The following is a 22743-nucleotide window of genomic DNA, read 5'->3' on the forward strand; positions in this document are numbered from 1 at the left end:
CAACGAGTAATTACTCCCCTTCGGAACCCCAGTCCACATCAGCAACAGTAACATTCGTGGATTCGACACCAACCAGTCAGGAATCCACAGATTCGTTATTGTCCTCCCTGGGGCCACAGACAACACCTGTGACCGCTGGCTTGTCCACAGAATCACCCACATCAACTGAAACACCCACCACAAAAGGAACGTTCCCCACCACAGGCGACAGCACCTCCCCAACAATGTTCAGTTCTTCCACGGACGCCGACGTGTCCTCGCGCTTGCCTTCCACAGAGCCTCCGACGACCACCCAGTTGGGCCAGACTTCGTCTGCGTATTCGACTGACGCATCGTCGCCGAGTCTGGAAACAACTCAGTCTTCCCCAACAAGCGATGAACCATCCTCAACGGTCACATATTCATCTCCCCAACCAAATTTGACATCAGAAACTACAAGCTCCTACACCCAGTCAACGCAAAGTCAAGCAACTGCTGGGGAAACTTCAACGAGCGAGCTGCCCTCTACACTGCCACAGACTACATCTTTCACAACATTCGTGCCCAGCGAATCAACGGGGTCAAACACATCACCTGGAGCATCCACAACCGACGGAACTACGCTGACTACCAACAATGACCAGTCCACGGCAACAAGCGTTCATTCCACAGATCCCGAAGTTTCCTCATTTTCGCCGTCCAGCCCTCTACCCACGACCAGCAGGCTGAGTCCTACTTCTTCTCCGTATAACACAGACACAACAGCGGTCACTCTGGAAACGACTGCTTCCTCTCTCACCAGCGATGAGCCAGCGACAACGAGCAATTACTCCCCTTCGGAACCCCAGTCCACATCAGCAACAGTAACATTCGTGGATTCGACACCAACCAGTCAGGAATCCACAGATTCATTATTGTCCTCCCTGGGGCCACAGACAACACCTGTGACCGCTGGCTTGTCCACAGAATCACCCACATCAACTGAAACACCCACCACAAAAGGAACGTTCCCCACCACAGGCGACAGCACCTCCCCAACAATGTTCAGTTCTTCCACGGACGCCGACGTGTCCTCGCGCTTGCCTTCCACAGAGCCTCCGACGACCACCCAGTTGGGCCAGACTTCGTCTGCGTATTCGACTGACGCATCGTCGCCGAGTCTGGAAACAACTCAGTCTTCCCCAACAAGCGATGAACCATCCTCAACGGTCACATATTCATCTCCCCAACCAAATTTGACATCAGAAACTACAAGCTCCTACACCCAGTCAACGCAAAGTCAAGCAACTGCTGGGGAAACTTCAACGAGCGAGCTGCCCTCTACACTGCCACAGACTACATCTTTCACAACATTCGTGCCCAGCGAATCAACGGGGTCAAACACATCACCTGGAGCATCCACAACCGACGGAACTACGCTGACTACCAACAATGACCAGTCCACGGCAACAAGCGTTCATTCCACAGATCCCGAAGTTTCCTCATTTTCGCCGTCCAGCCCTCTACCCACGACCAGCAGGCTGAGTCCTACTTCTTCTCCGTATAACACAGACACAACAGCGGTCACTCTGGAAACGACTGCTTCCTCTCTCACCAGCGATGAGCCAGCGACAACGAGTAATTACTCCCCTTCGGAACCCCAGTCCACATCAGCAACAGTAACATTCGTGGATTCGACACCAACCAGTCAGGAATCCACAGATTCGTTATTGTCCTCCCTGGGGCCACAGACAACACCTGTGACCGCTGGCTTGTCCACAGAATCACCCACATCAACTGAAACACCCACCACAAAAGGAACGTTCCCCACCACAGGCGACAGCACCTCCCCAACAATGTTCAGTTCTTCCACGGACGCCGACGTGTCCTCGCGCTTGCCTTCCACAGAGCCTCCGACGACCACCCAGTTGGGCCAGACTTCGTCTGCGTATTCGACTGACGCATCGTCGCCGAGTCTGGAAACAACTCAGTCTTCCCCAACAAGCGATGAACCATCCTCAACGGTCACATATTCATCTCCCCAACCAAATTTGACATCAGAAACTACAAGCTCCTACACCCAGTCAACGCAAAGTCAAGCAACTGCTGGGGAAACTTCAACGAGCGAGCTGCCCTCTACACTGCCACAGACTACATCTTTCACAACATTCGTGCCCAGCGAATCAACGGGGTCAAACACATCACCTGGAGCATCCACAACCGACGGAACTACGCTGACTACCAACAATGACCAGTCCACGGCAACAAGCGTTCATTCCACAGATCCCGAAGTTTCCTCATTTTCGCCGTCCAGCCCTCTACCCACGACCAGCAGGCTGAGTCCTACTTCTTCTCCGTATAACACAGACACAACAGCGGTCACTCTGGAAACGACTGCTTCCTCTCTCACCAGCGATGAGCCAGCGACAACGAGTAATTACTCCCCTTCGGAACCCCAGTCCACATCAGCAACAGTAACATTCGTGGATTCGACACCAACCAGTCAGGAATCCACAGATTCGTTATTGTCCTCCCTGGGGCCACAGACAACACCTGTGACCGCTGGCTTGTCCACAGAATCACCCACATCAACTGAAACACCCACCACAAAAGGAACGTTCCCCACCACAGGCGACAGCACCTCCCCAACAATGTTCAGTTCTTCCACGGACGCCGACGTGTCCTCGCGCTTGCCTTCCACAGAGCCTCCGACGACCACCCAGTTGGGCCAGACTTCGTCTGCGTATTCGACTGACGCATCGTCGCCGAGTCTGGAAACAACTCAGTCTTCCCCAACAAGCGATGAACCATCCTCAACGGTCACATATTCATCTCCCCAACCAAATTTGACATCAGAAACTACAAGCTCCTACACCCAGTCAACGCAAAGTCAAGCAACTGCTGGGGAAACTTCAACGAGCGAGCTGCCCTCTACACTGCCACAGACTACATCTTTCACAACATTCGTGCCCAGCGAATCAACGGGGTCAAACACATCACCTGGAGCATCCACAACCGACGGAACTACGCTGACTACCAACAATGACCAGTCCACGGCAACAAGCGTTCATTCCACAGATCCCGAAGTTTCCTCATTTTCGCCGTCCAGCCCTCTACCCACGACCAGCAGGCTGAGTCCTACTTCTTCTCCGTATAACACAGACACAACAGCGGTCACTCTGGAAACGACTGCTTCCTCTCTCACCAGCGATGAGCCAGCGACAACGAGCAATTACTCCCCTTCGGAACCCCAGTCCACATCAGCAACAGTAACATTCGTGGATTCGACACCAACCAGTCAGGAATCCACAGATTCGTTATTGTCCTCCCTGGGGCCACAGACAACACCTGTGACCGCTGGCTTGTCCACAGAATCACCCACATCAACTGAAACACCCACCACAAAAGGAACGTTCCCCACCACAGGCGACAGCACCTCCCCAACAATGTTCAGTTCTTCCACGGACGCCGACGTGTCCTCGCGCTTGCCTTCCACAGAGCCTCCGACGACCACCCAGTTGGGCCAGACTTCGTCTGCGTATTCGACTGACGCATCGTCGCCGAGTCTGGAAACAACTCAGTCTTCGCCAACAAGCGATGAACCATCCTCAACGGTCACATATTCATCTCCCGAACCAAATTTGACATCAGAAACTACAAGCTCCTACACCCAGTCAACGCAAAGTCAAGCAACTGCTGGGGAAACTTCAACGAGCGAGCTGCCCTCTACACTGCCACAGACTACATCTTTCACAACATTCGTGCCCAGCGAATCAACGGGGTCAAACACATCACCTGGAGCATCCACAACCGACGGAACTACGCTGACTACCAACAATGACCAGTCCACGGCAACAAGCGTTCATTCCACAGATCCCGAAGTTTCCTCATTTTCGCCGTCCAGCCCTCTACCCACGACCAGCAGGCTGAGTCCTACTTCTTCTCCGTATAACACAGACACAACAGCGGTCACTCTGGAAACGACTGCTTCCTCTCTCACCAGCGATGAGCCAGCGACAACGAGCAATTACTCCCCTTCGGAACCCCAGTCCACATCAGCAACAGTAACATTCGTGGATTCGACACCAACCAGTCAGGAATCCACAGATTCGTTATTGTCCTCCCTGGGGCCACAGACAACACCTGTGACCGCTGGCTTGTCCACAGAATCACCCACATCAACTGAAACACCCACCACAAAAGGAACGTTCCCCACCACAGGCGACAGCACCTCCCCAACAATGTTCAGTTCTTCCACGGACGCCGACGTGTCCTCGCGCTTGCCTTCCACAGAGCCTCCGACGACCACCCAGTTGGGCCAGACTTCGTCTGCGTATTCGACTGACGCATCGTCGCCGAGTCTGGAAACAACTCAGTCTTCGCCAACAAGCGATGAACCATCCTCAACGGTCACATATTCATCTCCCGAACCAAATTTGACATCAGAAACTACAAGCTCCTACACCCAGTCAACGCAAAGTCAAGCAACTGCTGGGGAAACTTCAACGAGCGAGCTGCCCTCTACACTGCCACAGACTACATCTTTCACAACATTCGTGCCCAGCGAATCAACGGGGTCAAACACATCACCTGGAGCATCCACAACCGACGGAACTACGCTGACTACCAACAATGACCAGTCCACGGCAACAAGCGTTCATTCCACAGATCCCGAAGTTTCCTCATTTTCGCCGTCCAGCCCTCTACCCACGACCAGCAGGCTGAGTCCTACTTCTTCTCCGTATAACACAGACACAACAGCGGTCACTCTGGAAACGACTGCTTCCTCGCTCACCAGCGATGAGCCAGCGACAACGAGCAATTACTCCCCTTCGGAACCCCAGTCCACATCAGCAACAGTAACATTCGTGGATTCGACACCAACCAGTCAGGAATCCACAGATTCGTTATTGTCCTCCCTGGGGCCACAGACAACACCTGTGACCGCTGGCTTGTCCACAGAATCACCCACATCAACTGAAACACCCACCACAAAAGGAACGTTCCCCACCACAGGCGACAGCACCTCCCCAACAATGTTCAGTTCTTCCACGGACGCCGACGTGTCCTCGCGCTTGCCTTCCACAGAGCCTCCGACGACCACCCAGTTGGGCCAGACTTCGTCTGCGTATTCGACTGACGCATCGTCGCCGAGTCTGGAAACAACTCAGTCTTCCCCAACAAGCGATGAACCATCCTCAACGGTCACATATTCATCTCCCCAACCAAATTTGACATCAGAAACTACAAGCTCCTACACCCAGTCAACGCAAAGTCAAGCAACTGCTGGGGAAACTTCAACGAGCGAGCTGCCCTCTACACTGCCACAGACTACATCTTTCACAACATTCGTGCCCAGCGAATCAACGGGGTCAAACACATCACCTGGAGCATCCACAACCGACGGAACTACGCTGACTACCAACAATGACCAGTCCACGGCAACAAGCGTTCATTCCACAGATCCCGAAGTTTCCTCATTTTCGCCGTCCAGCCCTCTACCCACGACCAGCAGGCTGAGTCCTACTTCTTCTCCGTATAACACAGACACAACAGCGGTCACTCTGGAAACGACTGCTTCCTCTCTCACCAGCGATGAGCCAGCGACAACGAGTAATTACTCCCCTTCGGAACCCCAGTCCACATCAGCAACAGTAACATTCGTGGATTCGACACCAACCAGTCAGGAATCCACAGATTCGTTATTGTCCTCCCTGGGGCCACAGACAACACCTGTGACCGCTGGCTTGTCCACAGAATCACCCACATCAACTGAAACACCCACCACAAAAGGAACGTTCCCCACCACAGGCGACAGCACCTCCCCAACAATGTTCAGTTCTTCCACGGACGCCGACGTGTCCTCGCGCTTGCCTTCCACAGAGCCTCCGACGACCACCCAGTTGGGCCAGACTTCGTCTGCGTATTCGACTGACGCATCGTCGCCGAGTCTGGAAACAACTCAGTCTTCCCCAACAAGCGATGAACCATCCTCAACGGTCACATATTCATCTCCCCAACCAAATTTGACATCAGAAACTACAAGCTCCTACACCCAGTCAACGCAAAGTCAAGCAACTGCTGGGGAAACTTCAACGAGCGAGCTGCCCTCTACACTGCCACAGACTACATCTTTCACAACATTCGTGCCCAGCGAATCAACGGGGTCAAACACATCACCTGGAGCATCCACAACCGACGGAACTACGCTGACTACCAACAATGACCAGTCCACGGCAACAAGCGTTCATTCCACAGATCCCGAAGTTTCCTCATTTTCGCCGTCCAGCCCTCTACCCACGACCAGCAGGCTGAGTCCTACTTCTTCTCCGTATAACACAGACACAACAGCGGTCACTCTGGAAACGACTGCTTCCTCTCTCACCAGCGATGAGCCAGCGACAACGAGCAATTACTCCCCTTCGGAACCCCAGTCCACATCAGCAACAGTAACATTCGTGGATTCGACACCAACCAGTCAGGAATCCACAGATTCGTTATTGTCCTCCCTGGGGCCACAGACAACACCTGTGACCGCTGGCTTGTCCACAGAATCACCCACATCAACTGAAACACCCACCACAAAAGGAACGTTCCCCACCACAGGCGACAGCACCTCCCCAACAATGTTCAGTTCTTCCACGGACGCCGACGTGTCCTCGCGCTTGCCTTCCACAGAGCCTCCGACGACCACCCAGTTGGGCCAGACTTCGTCTGCGTATTCGACTGACGCATCGTCGCCGAGTCTGGAAACAACTCAGTCTTCCCCAACAAGCGATGAACCATCCTCAACGGTCACATATTCATCTCCCCAACCAAATTTGACATCAGAAACTACAAGCTCCTACACCCAGTCAACGCAAAGTCAAGCAACTGCTGGGGAAACTTCAACGAGCGAGCTGCCCTCTACACTGCCACAGACTACATCTTTCACAACATTCGTGCCCAGCGAATCAACGGGGTCAAACACATCACCTGGAGCATCCACAACCGACGGAACTACGCTGACTACCAACAATGACCAGTCCACGGCAACAAGCGTTCATTCCACAGATCCCGAAGTTTCCTCATTTTCGCCGTCCAGCCCTCTACCCACGACCAGCAGGCTGAGTCCTACTTCTTCTCCGTATAACACAGACACAACAGCGGTCACTCTGGAAACGACTGCTTCCTCTCTCACCAGCGATGAGCCAGCGACAACGAGTAATTACTCCCCTTCGGAACCCCAGTCCACATCAGCAACAGTAACATTCGTGGATTCGACACCAACCAGTCAGGAATCCACAGATTCGTTATTGTCCTCCCTGGGGCCACAGACAACACCTGTGACCGCTGGCTTGTCCACAGAATCACCCACATCAACTGAAACACCCACCACAAAAGGAACGTTCCCCACCACAGGCGACAGCACCTCCCCAACAATGTTCAGTTCTTCCACGGACGCCGACGTGTCCTCGCGCTTGCCTTCCACAGAGCCTCCGACGACCACCCAGTTGGGCCAGACTTCGTCTGCGTATTCGACTGACGCATCGTCGCCGAGTCTGGAAACAACTCAGTCTTCCCCAACAAGCGATGAACCATCCTCAACGGTCACATATTCATCTCCCCAACCAAATTTGACATCAGAAACTACAAGCTCCTACACCCAGTCAACGCAAAGTCAAGCAACTGCTGGGGAAACTTCAACGAGCGAGCTGCCCTCTACACTGCCACAGACTACATCTTTCACAACATTCGTGCCCAGCGAATCAACGGGGTCAAACACATCACCTGGAGCATCCACAACCGACGGAACTACGCTGACTACCAACAATGACCAGTCCACGGCAACAAGCGTTCATTCCACAGATCCCGAAGTTTCCTCATTTTCGCCGTCCAGCCCTCTACCCACGACCAGCAGGCTGAGTCCTACTTCTTCTCCGTATAACACAGACACAACAGCGGTCACTCTGGAAACGACTGCTTCCTCTCTCACCAGCGATGAGCCAGCGACAACGAGTAATTACTCCCCTTCGGAACCCCAGTCCACATCAGCAACAGTAACATTCGTGGATTCGACACCAACCAGTCAGGAATCCACAGATTCGTTATTGTCCTCCCTGGGGCCACAGACAACACCTGTGACCGCTGGCTTGTCCACAGAATCACCCACATCAACTGAAACACCCACCACAAAAGGAACGTTCCCCACCACAGGCGACAGCACCTCCCCAACAATGTTCAGTTCTTCCACGGACGCCGACGTGTCCTCGCGCTTGCCTTCCACAGAGCCTCCGACGACCACCCAGTTGGGCCAGACTTCGTCTGCGTATTCGACTGACGCATCGTCGCCGAGTCTGGAAACAACTCAGTCTTCCCCAACAAGCGATGAACCATCCTCAACGGTCACATATTCATCTCCCCAACCAAATTTGACATCAGAAACTACAAGCTCCTACACCCAGTCAACGCAAAGTCAAGCAACTGCTGGGGAAACTTCAACGAGCGAGCTGCCCTCTACACTGCCACAGACTACATCTTTCACAACATTCGTGCCCAGCGAATCAACGGGGTCAAACACATCACCTGGAGCATCCACAACCGACGGAACTACGCTGACTACCAACAATGACCAGTCCACGGCAACAAGCGTTCATTCCACAGATCCCGAAGTTTCCTCATTTTCGCCGTCCAGCCCTCTACCCACGACCAGCAGGCTGAGTCCTACTTCTTCTCCGTATAACACAGACACAACAGCGGTCACTCTGGAAACGACTGCTTCCTCGCTCACCAGCGATGAGCCAGCGACAACGAGTAATTACTCCCCTTCGGAACCCCAGTCCACATCAGCAACAGTAACATTCGTGGATTCGACACCAACCAGTCAGGAATCCACAGATTCGTTATTGTCCTCCCTGGGGCCACAGACAACACCTGTGACCGCTGGCTTGTCCACAGAATCACCCACATCAACTGAAACACCCACCACAAAAGGAACGTTCCCCACCACAGGCGACAGCACCTCCCCAACAATGTTCAGTTCTTCCACGGACGCCGACGTGTCCTCGCGCTTGCCTTCCACAGAGCCTCCGACGACCACCCAGTTGGGCCAGACTTCGTCTGCGTATTCGACTGACGCATCGTCGCCGAGTCTGGAAACAACTCAGTCTTCCCCAACAAGCGATGAACCATCCTCAACGGTCACATATTCATCTCCCCAACCAAATTTGACATCAGAAACTACAAGCTCCTACACCCAGTCAACGCAAAGTCAAGCAACTGCTGGGGAAACTTCAACGAGCGAGCTGCCCTCTACACTGCCACAGACTACATCTTTCACAACATTCGTGCCCAGCGAATCAACGGGGTCAAACACATCACCTGGAGCATCCACAACCGACGGAACTACGCTGACTACCAACAATGACCAGTCCACGGCAACAAGCGTTCATTCCACAGATCCCGAAGTTTCCTCATTTTCGCCGTCCAGCCCTCTACCCACGACCAGCAGGCTGAGTCCTACTTCTTCTCCGTATAACACAGACACAACAGCGGTCACTCTGGAAACGACTGCTTCCTCGCTCACCAGCGATGAGCCAGCGACAACGAGTAATTACTCCCCTTCGGAACCCCAGTCCACATCAGCAACAGTAACATTCGTGGATTCGACACCAACCAGTCAGGAATCCACAGATTCGTTATTGTCCTCCCTGGGGCCACAGACAACACCTGTGACCGCTGGCTTGTCCACAGAATCACCCACATCAACTGAAACACCCACCACAAAAGGAACGTTCCCCACCACAGGCGACAGCACCTCCCCAACAATGTTCAGTTCTTCCACGGACGCCGACGTGTCCTCGCGCTTGCCTTCCACAGAGCCTCCGACGACCACCCAGTTGGGCCAGACTTCGTCTGCGTATTCGACTGACGCATCGTCGCCGAGTCTGGAAGCAACTCAGTCTTCCCCAACAAGCGATGAACCATCCTCAACGGTCACATATTCATCTCCCCAACCAAATTTGACATCAGAAACTACAAGCTCCTACACCCAGTCAACGCAAAGTCAAGCAACTGCTGGGGAAACTTCAACGAGCGAGCTGCCCTCTACACTGCCACAGACTACATCTTTCACAACATTCGTGCCCAGCGAATCAACGGGGTCAAACACATCACCTGGAGCATCCACAACCGACGGAACTACGCTGACTACCAACAATGACCAGTCCACGGCAACAAGCGTTCATTCCACAGATCCCGAAGTTTCCTCATTTTCGCCGTCCAGCCCTCTACCCACGACCAGCAGGCTGAGTCCTACTTCTTCTCCGTATAACACAGACACAACAGCGGTCACTCTGGAAACGACTGCTTCCTCGCTCACCAGCGATGAGCCAGCGACAACGAGTAATTACTCCCCTTCGGAACCCCAGTCCACATCAGCAACAGTAACATTCGTGGATTCGACACCAACCAGTCAGGAATCCACAGATTCGTTATTGTCCTCCCTGGGGCCACAGACAACACCTGTGACCGCTGGCTTGTCCACAGAATCACCCACATCAACTGAAACACCCACCACAAAAGGAACGTTCCCCACCACAGGCGACAGCACCTCCCCAACAATGTTCAGTTCTTCCACGGACGCCGACGTGTCCTCGCGCTTGCCTTCCACAGAGCCTCCGACGACCACCCAGTTGGGCCAGACTTCGTCTGCGTATTCGACTGACGCATCGTCGCCGAGTCTGGAAACAACTCAGTCTTCCCCAACAAGCGATGAACCATCCTCAACGGTCACATATTCATCTCCCCAACCAAATTTGACATCAGAAACTACAAGCTCCTACACCCAGTCAACGCAAAGTCAAGCAACTGCTGGGGAAACTTCAACGAGCGAGCTGCCCTCTACACTGCCACAGACTACATCTTTCACAACATTCGTGCCCAGCGAATCAACGGGGTCAAACACATCACCTGGAGCATCCACAACCGACGGAACTACGCTGACTACCAACAATGACCAGTCCACGGCAACAAGCGTTCATTCCACAGATCCCGAAGTTTCCTCATTTTCGCCGTCCAGCCCTCTACCCACGACCAGCAGGCTGAGTCCTACTTCTTCTCCGTATAACACAGACACAACAGCGGTCACTCTGGAAACGACTGCTTCCTCTCTCACCAGCGATGAGCCAGCGACAACGAGTAATTACTCCCCTTCGGAACCCCAGTCCACATCAGCAACAGTAACATTCGTGGATTCGACACCAACCAGTCAGGAATCCACAGATTCGTTATTGTCCTCCCTGGGGCCACAGACAACACCTGTGACCGCTGGCTTGTCCACAGAATCACCCACATCAACTGAAACACCCACCACAAAAGGAACGTTCCCCACCACAGGCGACAGCACCTCCCCAACAATGTTCAGTTCTTCCACGGACGCCGACGTGTCCTCGCGCTTGCCTTCCACAGAGCCTCCGACGACCACCCAGTTGGGCCAGACTTCGTCTGCGTATTCGACTGACGCATCGTCGCCGAGTCTGGAAACAACTCAGTCTTCCCCAACAAGCGATGAACCATCCTCAACGGTCACATATTCATCTCCCCAACCAAATTTGACATCAGAAACTACAAGCTCCTACACCCAGTCAACGCAAAGTCAAGCAACTGCTGGGGAAACTTCAACGAGCGAGCTGCCCTCTACACTGCCACAGACTACATCTTTCACAACATTCGTGCCCAGCGAATCAACGGGGTCAAACACATCACCTGGAGCATCCACAACCGACGGAACTACGCTGACTACCAACAATGACCAGTCCACGGCAACAAGCGTTCATTCCACAGATCCCGAAGTTTCCTCATTTTCGCCGTCCAGCCCTCTACCCACGACCAGCAGGCTGAGTCCTACTTCTTCTCCGTATAACACAGACACAACAGCGGTCACTCTGGAAACGACTGCTTCCTCGCTCACCAGCGATGAGCCAGCGACAACGAGTAATTACTCCCCTTCGGAACCCCAGTCCACATCAGCAACAGTAACATTCGTGGATTCGACACCAACCAGTCAGGAATCCACAGATTCGTTATTGTCCTCCCTGGGGCCACAGACAACACCTGTGACCGCTGGCTTGTCCACAGAATCACCCACATCAACTGAAACACCCACCACAAAAGGAACGTTCCCCACCACAGGCGACAGCACCTCCCCAACAATGTTCAGTTCTTCCACGGACGCCGACGTGTCCTCGCGCTTGCCTTCCACAGAGCCTCCGACGACCACCCAGTTGGGCCAGACTTCGTCTGCGTATTCGACTGACGCATCGTCGCCGAGTCTGGAAACAACTCAGTCTTCCCCAACAAGCGATGAACCATCCTCAACGGTCACATATTCATCTCCCCAACCAAATTTGACATCAGAAACTACAAGCTCCTACACCCAGTCAACGCAAAGTCAAGCAACTGCTGGGGAAACTTCAACGAGCGAGCTGCCCTCTACACTGCCACAGACTACATCTTTCACAACATTCGTGCCCAGCGAATCAACGGGGTCAAACACATCACCTGGAGCATCCACAACCGACGGAACTACGCTGACTACCAACAATGACCAGTCCACGGCAACAAGCGTTCATTCCACAGATCCCGAAGTTTCCTCATTTTCGCCGTCCAGCCCTCTACCCACGACCAGCAGGCTGAGTCCTACTTCTTCTCCGTATAACACAGACACAACAGCGGTCACTCTGGAAACGACTGCTTCCTCGCTCACCAGCGATGAGCCAGCGACAACGAGTAATTACTCCCCTTCGGAACCCCAGTCCACATCAGCAACAGTAACATTCGTGGATTCGACACCAACCAGTCAGGAATCCACAGATTCGTTATTGTCCTCCCTGGGGCCACAGACAACACCTGTGACCGCTGGCTTGTCCACAGAATCACCCACATCAACTGAAACACCCACCACAAAAGGAACGTTCCCCACCACAGGCGACAGCACCTCCCCAACAATGTTCAGTTCTTCCACGGACGCCGACGTGTCCTCGCGCTTGCCTTCCACAGAGCCTCCGACGACCACCCAGTTGGGCCAGACTTCGTCTGCGTATTCGACTGACGCATCGTCGCCGAGTCTGGAAACAACTCAGTCTTCCCCAACAAGCGATGAACCATCCTCAACGGTCACATATTCATCTCCCCAACCAAATTTGACATCAGAAACTACAAGCTCCTACACCCAGTCAACGCAAAGTCAAGCAACTGCTGGGGAAACTTCAACGAGCGAGCTGCCCTCTACACTGCCACAGACTACATCTTTCACAACATTCGTGCCCAGCGAATCAACGGGGTCAAACACATCACCTGGAGCATCCACAACCGACGGAACTACGCTGACTACCAACAATGACCAGTCCACGGCAACAAGCGTTCATTCCACAGATCCCGAAGTTTCCTCATTTTCGCCGTCCAGCCCTCTACCCACGACCAGCAGGCTGAGTCCTACTTCTTCTCCGTATAACACAGACACAACAGCGGTCACTCTGGAAACGACTGCTTCCTCGCTCACCAGCGATGAGCCAGCGACAACGAGTAATTACTCCCCTTCGGAACCCCAGTCCACATCAGCAACAGTAACATTCGTGGATTCGACACCAACCAGTCAGGAATCCACAGATTCGTTATTGTCCTCCCTGGGGCCACAGACAACACCTGTGACCGCTGGCTTGTCCACAGAATCACCCACATCAACTGAAACACCCACCACAAAAGGAACGTTCCCCACCACAGGCGACAGCACCTCCCCAACAATGTTCAGTTCTTCCACGGACGCCGACGTGTCCTCGCGCTTGCCTTCCACAGAGCCTCCGACGACCACCCAGTTGGGCCAGACTTCGTCTGCGTATTCGACTGACGCATCGTCGCCGAGTCTGGAAACAACTCAGTCTTCCCCAACAAGCGATGAACCATCCTCAACGGTCACATATTCATCTCCCCAACCAAATTTGACATCAGAAACTACAAGCTCCTACACCCAGTCAACGCAAAGTCAAGCAACTGCTGGGGAAACTTCAACGAGCGAGCTGCCCTCTACACTGCCACAGACTACATCTTTCACAACATTCGTGCCCAGCGAATCAACGGGGTCAAACACATCACCTGGAGCATCCACAACCGACGGAACTACGCTGACTACCAACAATGACCAGTCCACGGCAACAAGCGTTCATTCCACAGATCCCGAAGTTTCCTCATTTTCGCCGTCCAGCCCTCTACCCACGACCAGCAGGCTGAGTCCTACTTCTTCTCCGTATAACACAGACACAACAGCGGTCACTCTGGAAACGACTGCTTCCTCGCTCACCAGCGATGAGCCAGCGACAACGAGTAATTACTCCCCTTCGGAACCCCAGTCCACATCAGCAACAGTAACATTCGTGGATTCGACACCAACCAGTCAGGAATCCACAGATTCGTTATTGTCCTCCCTGGGGCCACAGACAACACCTGTGACCGCTGGCTTGTCCACAGAATCACCCACATCAACTGAAACACCCACCACAAAAGGAACGTTCCCCACCACAGGCGACAGCACCTCCCCAACAATGTTCAGTTCTTCCACGGACGCCGACGTGTCCTCGCGCTTGCCTTCCACAGAGCCTCCGACGACCACCCAGTTGGGCCAGACTTCGTCTGCGTATTCGACTGACGCATCGTCGCCGAGTCTGGAAACAACTCAGTCTTCCCCAACAAGCGATGAACCATCCTCAACGGTCACATATTCATCTCCCCAACCAAATTTGACATCAGAAACTACAAGCTCCTACACCCAGTCAACGCAAAGTCAAGCAACTGCTGGGGAAACTTCGACGAGCGAGCTGCCCTCTACACTGCCACAGACTACATCTTTCACAACATTCGTGCCCAGCGAATCAACGGGGTCAAACACATCACCTGGAGCATCCACAACCGACGGAACTACGCTGACTACCAACAATGACCAGTCCACGGCAACAAGCGTTCATTCCACAGATCCCGAAGTTTCCTCATTTTCGCCGTCCAGCCCTCTACCCACGACCAGCAGGCTGAGTCCTACTTCTTCTCCGTATAACACAGACACAACAGCGGTCACTCTGGAAACGACTGCTTCCTCTCTCACCAGCGATGAGCCAGCGACAACGAGTAATTACTCCCCTTCGGAACCCCAGTCCACATCAGCAACAGTAACATTCGTGGATTCGACACCAACCAGTCAGGAATCCACAGATTCGTTATTGTCCTCCCTGGGGCCACAGACAACACCTGTGACCGCTGGCTTGTCCACAGAATCACCCACATCAACTGAAACACCCACCACAAAAGGAACGTTCCCCACCACAGGCGACAGCACCTCCCCAACAATGTTCAGTTCTTCCACGGACGCCGACGTGTCCTCGCGCTTGCCTTCCACAGAGCCTCCGACGACCACCCAGTTGGGCCAGACTTCGTCTGCGTATTCGACTGACGCATCGTCGCCGAGTCTGGAAACAACTCAGTCTTCCCCAACAAGCGATGAACCATCCTCAACGGTCACATATTCATCTCCCCAACCAAATTTGACATCAGAAACTACAAGCTCCTACACCCAGTCAACGCAAAGTCAAGCAACTGCTGGGGAAACTTCAACGAGCGAGCTGCCCTCTACACTGCCACAGACTACATCTTTCACAACATTCGTGCCCAGCGAATCAACGGGGTCAAACACATCACCTGGAGCATCCACAACCGACGGAACTACGCTGACTACCAACAATGACCAGTCCACGGCAACAAGCGTTCATTCCACAGATCCCGAAGTTTCCTCATTTTCGCCGTCCAGCCCTCTACCCACGACCAGCAGGCTGAGTCCTACTTCTTCTCCGTATAACACAGACACAACAGCGGTCACTCTGGAAACGACTGCTTCCTCGCTCACCAGCGATGAGCCAGCGACAACGAGTAATTACTCCCCTTCGGAACCCCAGTCCACATCAGCAACAGTAACATTCGTGGATTCGACACCAACCAGTCAGGAATCCACAGATTCGTTATTGTCCTCCCTGGGGCCACAGACAACACCTGTGACCGCTGGCTTGTCCACAGAATCACCCACATCAACTGAAACACCCACCACAAAAGGAACGTTCCCCACCACAGGCGACAGCACCTCCCCAACAATGTTCAGTTCTTCCACGGACGCCGACGTGTCCTCGCGCTTGCCTTCCACAGAGCCTCCGACGACCACCCAGTTGGGCCAGACTTCGTCTGCGTATTCGACTGACGCATCGTCGCCGAGTCTGGAAACAACTCAGTCTTCCCCAACAAGCGATGAACCATCCTCAACGGTCACATATTCATCTCCCCAACCAAATTTGACATCAGAAACTACAAGCTCCTACACCCAGTCAACGCAAAGTCAAGCAACTGCTGGGGAAACTTCAACGAGCGAGCTGCCCTCTACACTGCCACAGACTACATCTTTCACAACATTCGTGCCCAGCGAATCAACGGGGTCAAACACATCACCTGGAGCATCCACAACCGACGGAACTACGCTGACTACCAACAATGACCAGTCCACGGCAACAAGCGTTCATTCCACAGATCCCGAAGTTTCCTCATTTTCGCCGTCCAGCCCTCTACCCACGACCAGCAGGCTGAGTCCTACTTCTTCTCCGTATAACACAGACACAACAGCGGTCACTCTGGAAACGACTGCTTCCTCTCTCACCAGCGATGAGCCAGCGACAACGAGTAATTACTCCCCTTCGGAACCCCAGTCCACATCAGCAACAGTAACATTCGTGGATTCGACACCAACCAGTCAGGAATCCACAGATTCGTTATTGTCCTCCCTGGGGCCACAGACAACACCTGTGACCGCTGGCTTGTCCACAGAATCACCCACATCAACTGAAACACCCACCACAAAAGGAACGTTCCCCACCACAGGCGACAGCACCTCCCCAACAATGTTCAGTTCTTCCACGGACGCCGACGTGTCCTCGCGCTTGCCTTCCACAGAGCCTCCGACGACCACCCAGTTGGGCCAGACTTCGTCTGCGTATTCGACTGACGCATCGTCGCCGAGTCTGGAAACAACTCAGTCTTCCCCAACAAGCGATGAACCATCCTCAACGGTCACATATTCATCTCCCCAACCAAATTTGACATCAGAAACTACAAGCTCCTACACCCAGTCAACGCAAAGTCAAGCAACTGCTGGGGAAACTTCAACGAGCGAGCTGCCCTCTACACTGCCACAGACTACATCTTTCACAACATTCGTGCCCAGCGAATCAACGGGGTCAAACACATCACCTGGAGCATCCACAACCGACGGAACTACGCTGACTACCAACAATGACCAGTCCACGGCAACAAGCGTTCATTCCACAGATCCCGAAGTTTCCTCATTTTCGCCGTCCAGCCCTCTACCCACGACCAGCAGGCTGAGTCCTACTTCTTCTCCGTATAACACAGACACAACAGCGGTCACTCTGGAAACGACTGCTTCCTCTCTCACCAGCGATGAGCCAGCGACAACGAGCAATTACTCCCCTTCGGAACCCCAGTCCACATCAGCAACAGTAACATTCGTGGATTCGACACCAACCAGTCAGGAATCCACAGATTCGTTATTGTCCTCCCTGGGGCCACAGACAACACCTGTGACCGCTGGCTTGTCCACAGAATCACCCACATCAACTGAAACACCCACCACAAAAGGAACGTTCCCCACCACAGGCGACAGCACCTCCCCAACAATGTTCAGTTCTTCCACGGACGCCGACGTGTCCTCGCGCTTGCCTTCCACAGAGCCTCCGACGACCACCCAGTTGGGCCAGACTTCGTCTGCGTATTCGACTGACGCATCGTCGCCGAGTCTGGAAACAACTCAGTCTTCGCCAACAAGCGATGAACCATCCTCAACGGTCACATATTCATCTCCCGAACCAAATTTGACATCAGAAACTACAAGCTCCTACACCCAGTCAACGCAAAGTCAAGCAACTGCTGGGGAAACTTCAACGAGCGAGCTGCCCTCTACACTGCCACAGACTACATCTTTCACAACATTCGTGCCCAGCGAATCAACGGGGTCAAACACATCACCTGGAGCATCCACAACCGACGGAACTACGCTGACTACCAACAATGACCAGTCCACGGCAACAAGCGTTCATTCCACAGATCCCGAAGTTTCCTCATTTTCGCCGTCCAGCCCTCTACCCACGACCAGCAGGCTGAGTCCTACTTCTTCTCCGTATAACACAGACACAACAGCGGTCACTCTGGAAACGACTGCTTCCTCTCTCACCAGCGATGAGCCAGCGACAACGAGCAATTACTCCCCTTCGGAACCCCAGTCCACATCAGCAACAGTAACATTCGTGGATTCGACACCAACCAGTCAGGAATCCACAGATTCGTTATTGTCCTCCCTGGGGCCACAGACAACACCTGTGACCGCTGGCTTGTCCACAGAATCACCCACATCAACTGAAACACCCACCACAAAAGGAACGTTCCCCACCACAGGCGACAGCACCTCCCCAACAATGTTCAGTTCTTCCACGGACGCCGACGTGTCCTCGCGCTTGCCTTCCACAGAGCCTCCGACGACCACCCAGTTGGGCCAGACTTCGTCTGCGTATTCGACTGACGCATCGTCGCCGAGTCTGGAAACAACTCAGTCTTCGCCAACAAGCGATGAACCATCCTCAACGGTCACATATTCATCTCCCGAACCAAATTTGACATCAGAAACTACAAGCTCCTACACCCAGTCAACGCAAAGTCAAGCAACTGCTGGGGAAACTTCAACGAGCGAGCTGCCCTCTACACTGCCACAGACTACATCTTTCACAACATTCGTGCCCAGCGAATCAACGGGGTCAAACACATCACCTGGAGCATCCACAACCGACGGAACTACGCTGACTACCAACAATGACCAGTCCACGGCAACAAGCGTTCATTCCACAGATCCCGAAGTTTCCTCATTTTCGCCGTCCAGCCCTCTACCCACGACCAGCAGGCTGAGTCCTACTTCTTCTCCGTATAACACAGACACAACAGCGGTCACTCTGGAAACGACTGCTTCCTCGCTCACCAGCGATGAGCCAGCGACAACGAGCAATTACTCCCCTTCGGAACCCCAGTCCACATCAGCAACAGTAACATTCGTGGATTCGACACCAACCAGTCAGGAATCCACAGATTCGTTATTGTCCTCCCTGGGGCCACAGACAACACCTGTGACCGCTGGCTTGTCCACAGAATCACCCACATCAACTGAAACACCCACCACAAAAGGAACGTTCCCCACCACAGGCGACAGCACCTCCCCAACAATGTTCAGTTCTTCCACGGACGCCGACGTGTCCTCGCGCTTGCCTTCCACAGAGCCTCCGACGACCACCCAGTTGGGCCAGACTTCGTCTGCGTATTCGACTGACGCATCGTCGCCGAGTCTGGAAACAACTCAGTCTTCCCCAACAAGCGATGAACCATCCTCAACGGTCACATATTCATCTCCCCAACCAAATTTGACATCAGAAACTACAAGCTCCTACACCCAGTCAACGCAAAGTCAAGCAACTGCTGGGGAAACTTCAACGAGCGAGCTGCCCTCTACACTGCCACAGACTACATCTTTCACAACATTCGTGCCCAGCGAATCAACGGGGTCAAACACATCACCTGGAGCATCCACAACCGACGGAACTACGCTGACTACCAACAATGACCAGTCCACGGCAACAAGCGTTCATTCCACAGATCCCGAAGTTTCCTCATTTTCGCCGTCCAGCCCTCTACCCACGACCAGCAGGCTGAGTCCTACTTCTTCTCCGTATAACACAGACACAACAGCGGTCACTCTGGAAACGACTGCTTCCTCGCTCACCAGCGATGAGCCAGCGACAACGAGTAATTACTCCCCTTCGGAACCCCAGTCCACATCAGCAACAGTAACATTCGTGGATTCGACACCAACCAGTCAGGAATCCACAGATTCGTTATTGTCCTCCCTGGGGCCACAGACAACACCTGTGACCGCTGGCTTGTCCACAGAATCACCCACATCAACTGAAACACCCACCACAAAAGGAACGTTCCCCACCACAGGCGACAGCACCTCCCCAACAATGTTCAGTTCTTCCACGGACGCCGACGTGTCCTCGCGCTTGCCTTCCACAGAGCCTCCGACGACCACCCAGTTGGGCCAGACTTCGTCTGCGTATTCGACTGACGCATCGTCGCCGAGTCTGGAAACAACTCAGTCTTCCCCAACAAGCGATGAACCATCCTCAACGGTCACATATTCATCTCCCCAACCAAATTTGACATCAGAAACTACAAGCTCCTACACCCAGTCAACGCAAAGTCAAGCAACTGCTGGGGAAACTTCAACGAGCGAGCTGCCCTCTACACTGCCACAGACTACATCTTTCACAACATTCGTGCCCAGCGAATCAACGGGGTCAAACACATCACCTGGAGCATCCACAACCGACGGAACTACGCTGACTACCAACAATGACCAGTCCACGGCAACAAGCGTTCATTCCACAGATCCCGAAGTTTCCTCATTTTCGCCGTCCAGCCCTCTACCCACGACCAGCAGGCTGAGTCCTACTTCTTCTCCGTATAACACAGACACAACAGCGGTCACTCTGGAAACGACTGCTTCCTCTCTCACCAGCGATGAGCCAGCGACAACGAGTAATTACTCCCCTTCGGAACCCCAGTCCACATCAGCAACAGTAACATTCGTGGATTCGACACCAACCAGTCAGGAATCCACAGATTCGTTATTGTCCTCCCTGGGGCCACAGACAACACCTGTGACCGCTGGCTTGTCCACAGAATCACCCACATCAACTGAAACACCCACCACAAAAGGAACGTTCCCCACCACAGGCGACAGCACCTCCCCAACAATGTTCAGTTCTTCCACGGACGCCGACGTGTCCTCGCGCTTGCCTTCCACAGAGCCTCCGACGACCACCCAGTTGGGCCAGACTTCGTCTGCGTATTCGACTGACGCATCGTCGCCGAGTCTGGAAACAACTCAGTCTTCCCCAACAAGCGATGAACCATCCTCAACGGTCACATATTCATCTCCCCAACCAAATTTGACATCAGAAACTACAAGCTCCTACACCCAGTCAACGCAAAGTCAAGCAACTGCTGGGGAAACTTCGACGAGCGAGCTGCCCTCTACACTGCCACAGACTACATCTTTCACAACATTCGTGCCCAGCGAATCAACGGGGTCAAACACATCACCTGGAGCATCCACAACCGACGGAACTACGCTGACTACCAACAATGACCAGTCCACGGCAACAAGCGTTCATTCCACAGATCCCGAAGTTTCCTCATTTTCGCCGTCCAGCCCTCTACCCACGACCAGCAGGCTGAGTCCTACTTCTTCTCCGTATAACACAGACACAACAGCGGTCACTCTGGAAACGACTGCTTCCTCTCTCACCAGCGATGAGCCAGCGACAACGAGTAATTACTCCCCTTCGGAACCCCAGTCCACATCAGCAACAGTAACATTCGTGGATTCGACACCAACCAGTCAGGAATCCACAGATTCGTTATTGTCCTCCCTGGGGCCACAGACAACACCTGTGACCGCTGGCTTGTCCACAGAATCACCCACATCAACTGAAACACCCACCACAAAAGGAACGTTCCCCACCACAGGCGACAGCACCTCCCCAACAATGTTCAGTTCTTCCACGGACGCCGACGTGTCCTCGCGCTTGCCTTCCACAGAGCCTCCGACGACCACCCAGTTGGGCCAGACTTCGTCTGCGTATTCGACTGACGCATCGTCGCCGAGTCTGGAAACAACTCAGTCTTCCCCAACAAGCGATGAACCATCCTCAACGGTCACATATTCATCTCCCCAACCAAATTTGACATCAGAAACTACAAGCTCCTACACCCAGTCAACGCAAAGTCAAGCAACTGCTGGGGAAACTTCAACGAGCGAGCTGCCCTCTACACTGCCACAGACTACATCTTTCACAACATTCGTGCCCAGCGAATCAACGGGGTCAAACACATCACCTGGAGCATCCACAACCGACGGAACTACGCTGACTACCAACAATGACCAGTCCACGGCAACAAGCGTTCATTCCACAGATCCCGAAGTTTCCTCATTTTCGCCGTCCAGCCCTCTACCCACGACCAGCAGGCTGAGTCCTACTTCTTCTCCGTATAACACAGACACAACAGCGGTCACTCTGGAAACGACTGCTTCCTCGCTCACCAGCGATGAGCCAGCGACAACGAGTAATTACTCCCCTTCGGAACCCCAGTCCACATCAGCAACAGTAACATTCGTGGATTCGACACCAACCAGTCAGGAATCCACAGATTCGTTATTGTCCTCCCTGGGGCCACAGACAACACCTGTGACCGCTGGCTTGTCCACAGAATCACCCACATCAACTGAAACACCCACCACAAAAGGAACGTTCCCCACCACAGGCGACAGCACCTCCCCAACAATGTTCAGTTCTTCCACGGACGCCGACGTGTCCTCGCGCTTGCCTTCCACAGAGCCTCCGACGACCACCCAGTTGGGCCAGACTTCGTCTGCGTATTCGACTGACGCATCGTCGCCGAGTCTGGAAACAACTCAGTCTTCCCCAACAAGCGATGAACCATCCTCAACGGTCACATATTCATCTCCCCAACCAAATTTGACATCAGAAACTACAAGCTCCTACACCCAGTCAACGCAAAGTCAAGCAACTGCTGGGGAAA

The 22743-nt window shown here is 53.6% G+C and overlaps 1 protein-coding gene across 1 annotated transcript in view; it reads left to right on the forward strand.

The window, feature by feature from the left end:
- LOC148419323 (uncharacterized) overlaps positions 1-22743 on the forward strand; it is a 51722-nt gene that overhangs the window by 13393 nt on the left and 15586 nt on the right. Inside the window, 4 exon segments of the mRNA XM_088422800.1 lie at positions 17920-18907; positions 19763-20337; positions 21322-21927; positions 22465-22568. Of these exon segments, the coding sequence (XP_088278926.1) occupies positions 17920-18907; positions 19763-20337; positions 21322-21927; positions 22465-22568 (2273 nt within the window).

This window comes from Hippichthys cyanospilos, chromosome 9 (genome assembly GCF_059441005.1).
Source record: "Hippichthys cyanospilos isolate Australia breed blue-spotted pipefish chromosome 9, RoL_Hcya_1.0, whole genome shotgun sequence".
Taxonomy (NCBI): domain Eukaryota; kingdom Metazoa; phylum Chordata; class Actinopteri; order Syngnathiformes; family Syngnathidae; genus Hippichthys; species Hippichthys cyanospilos.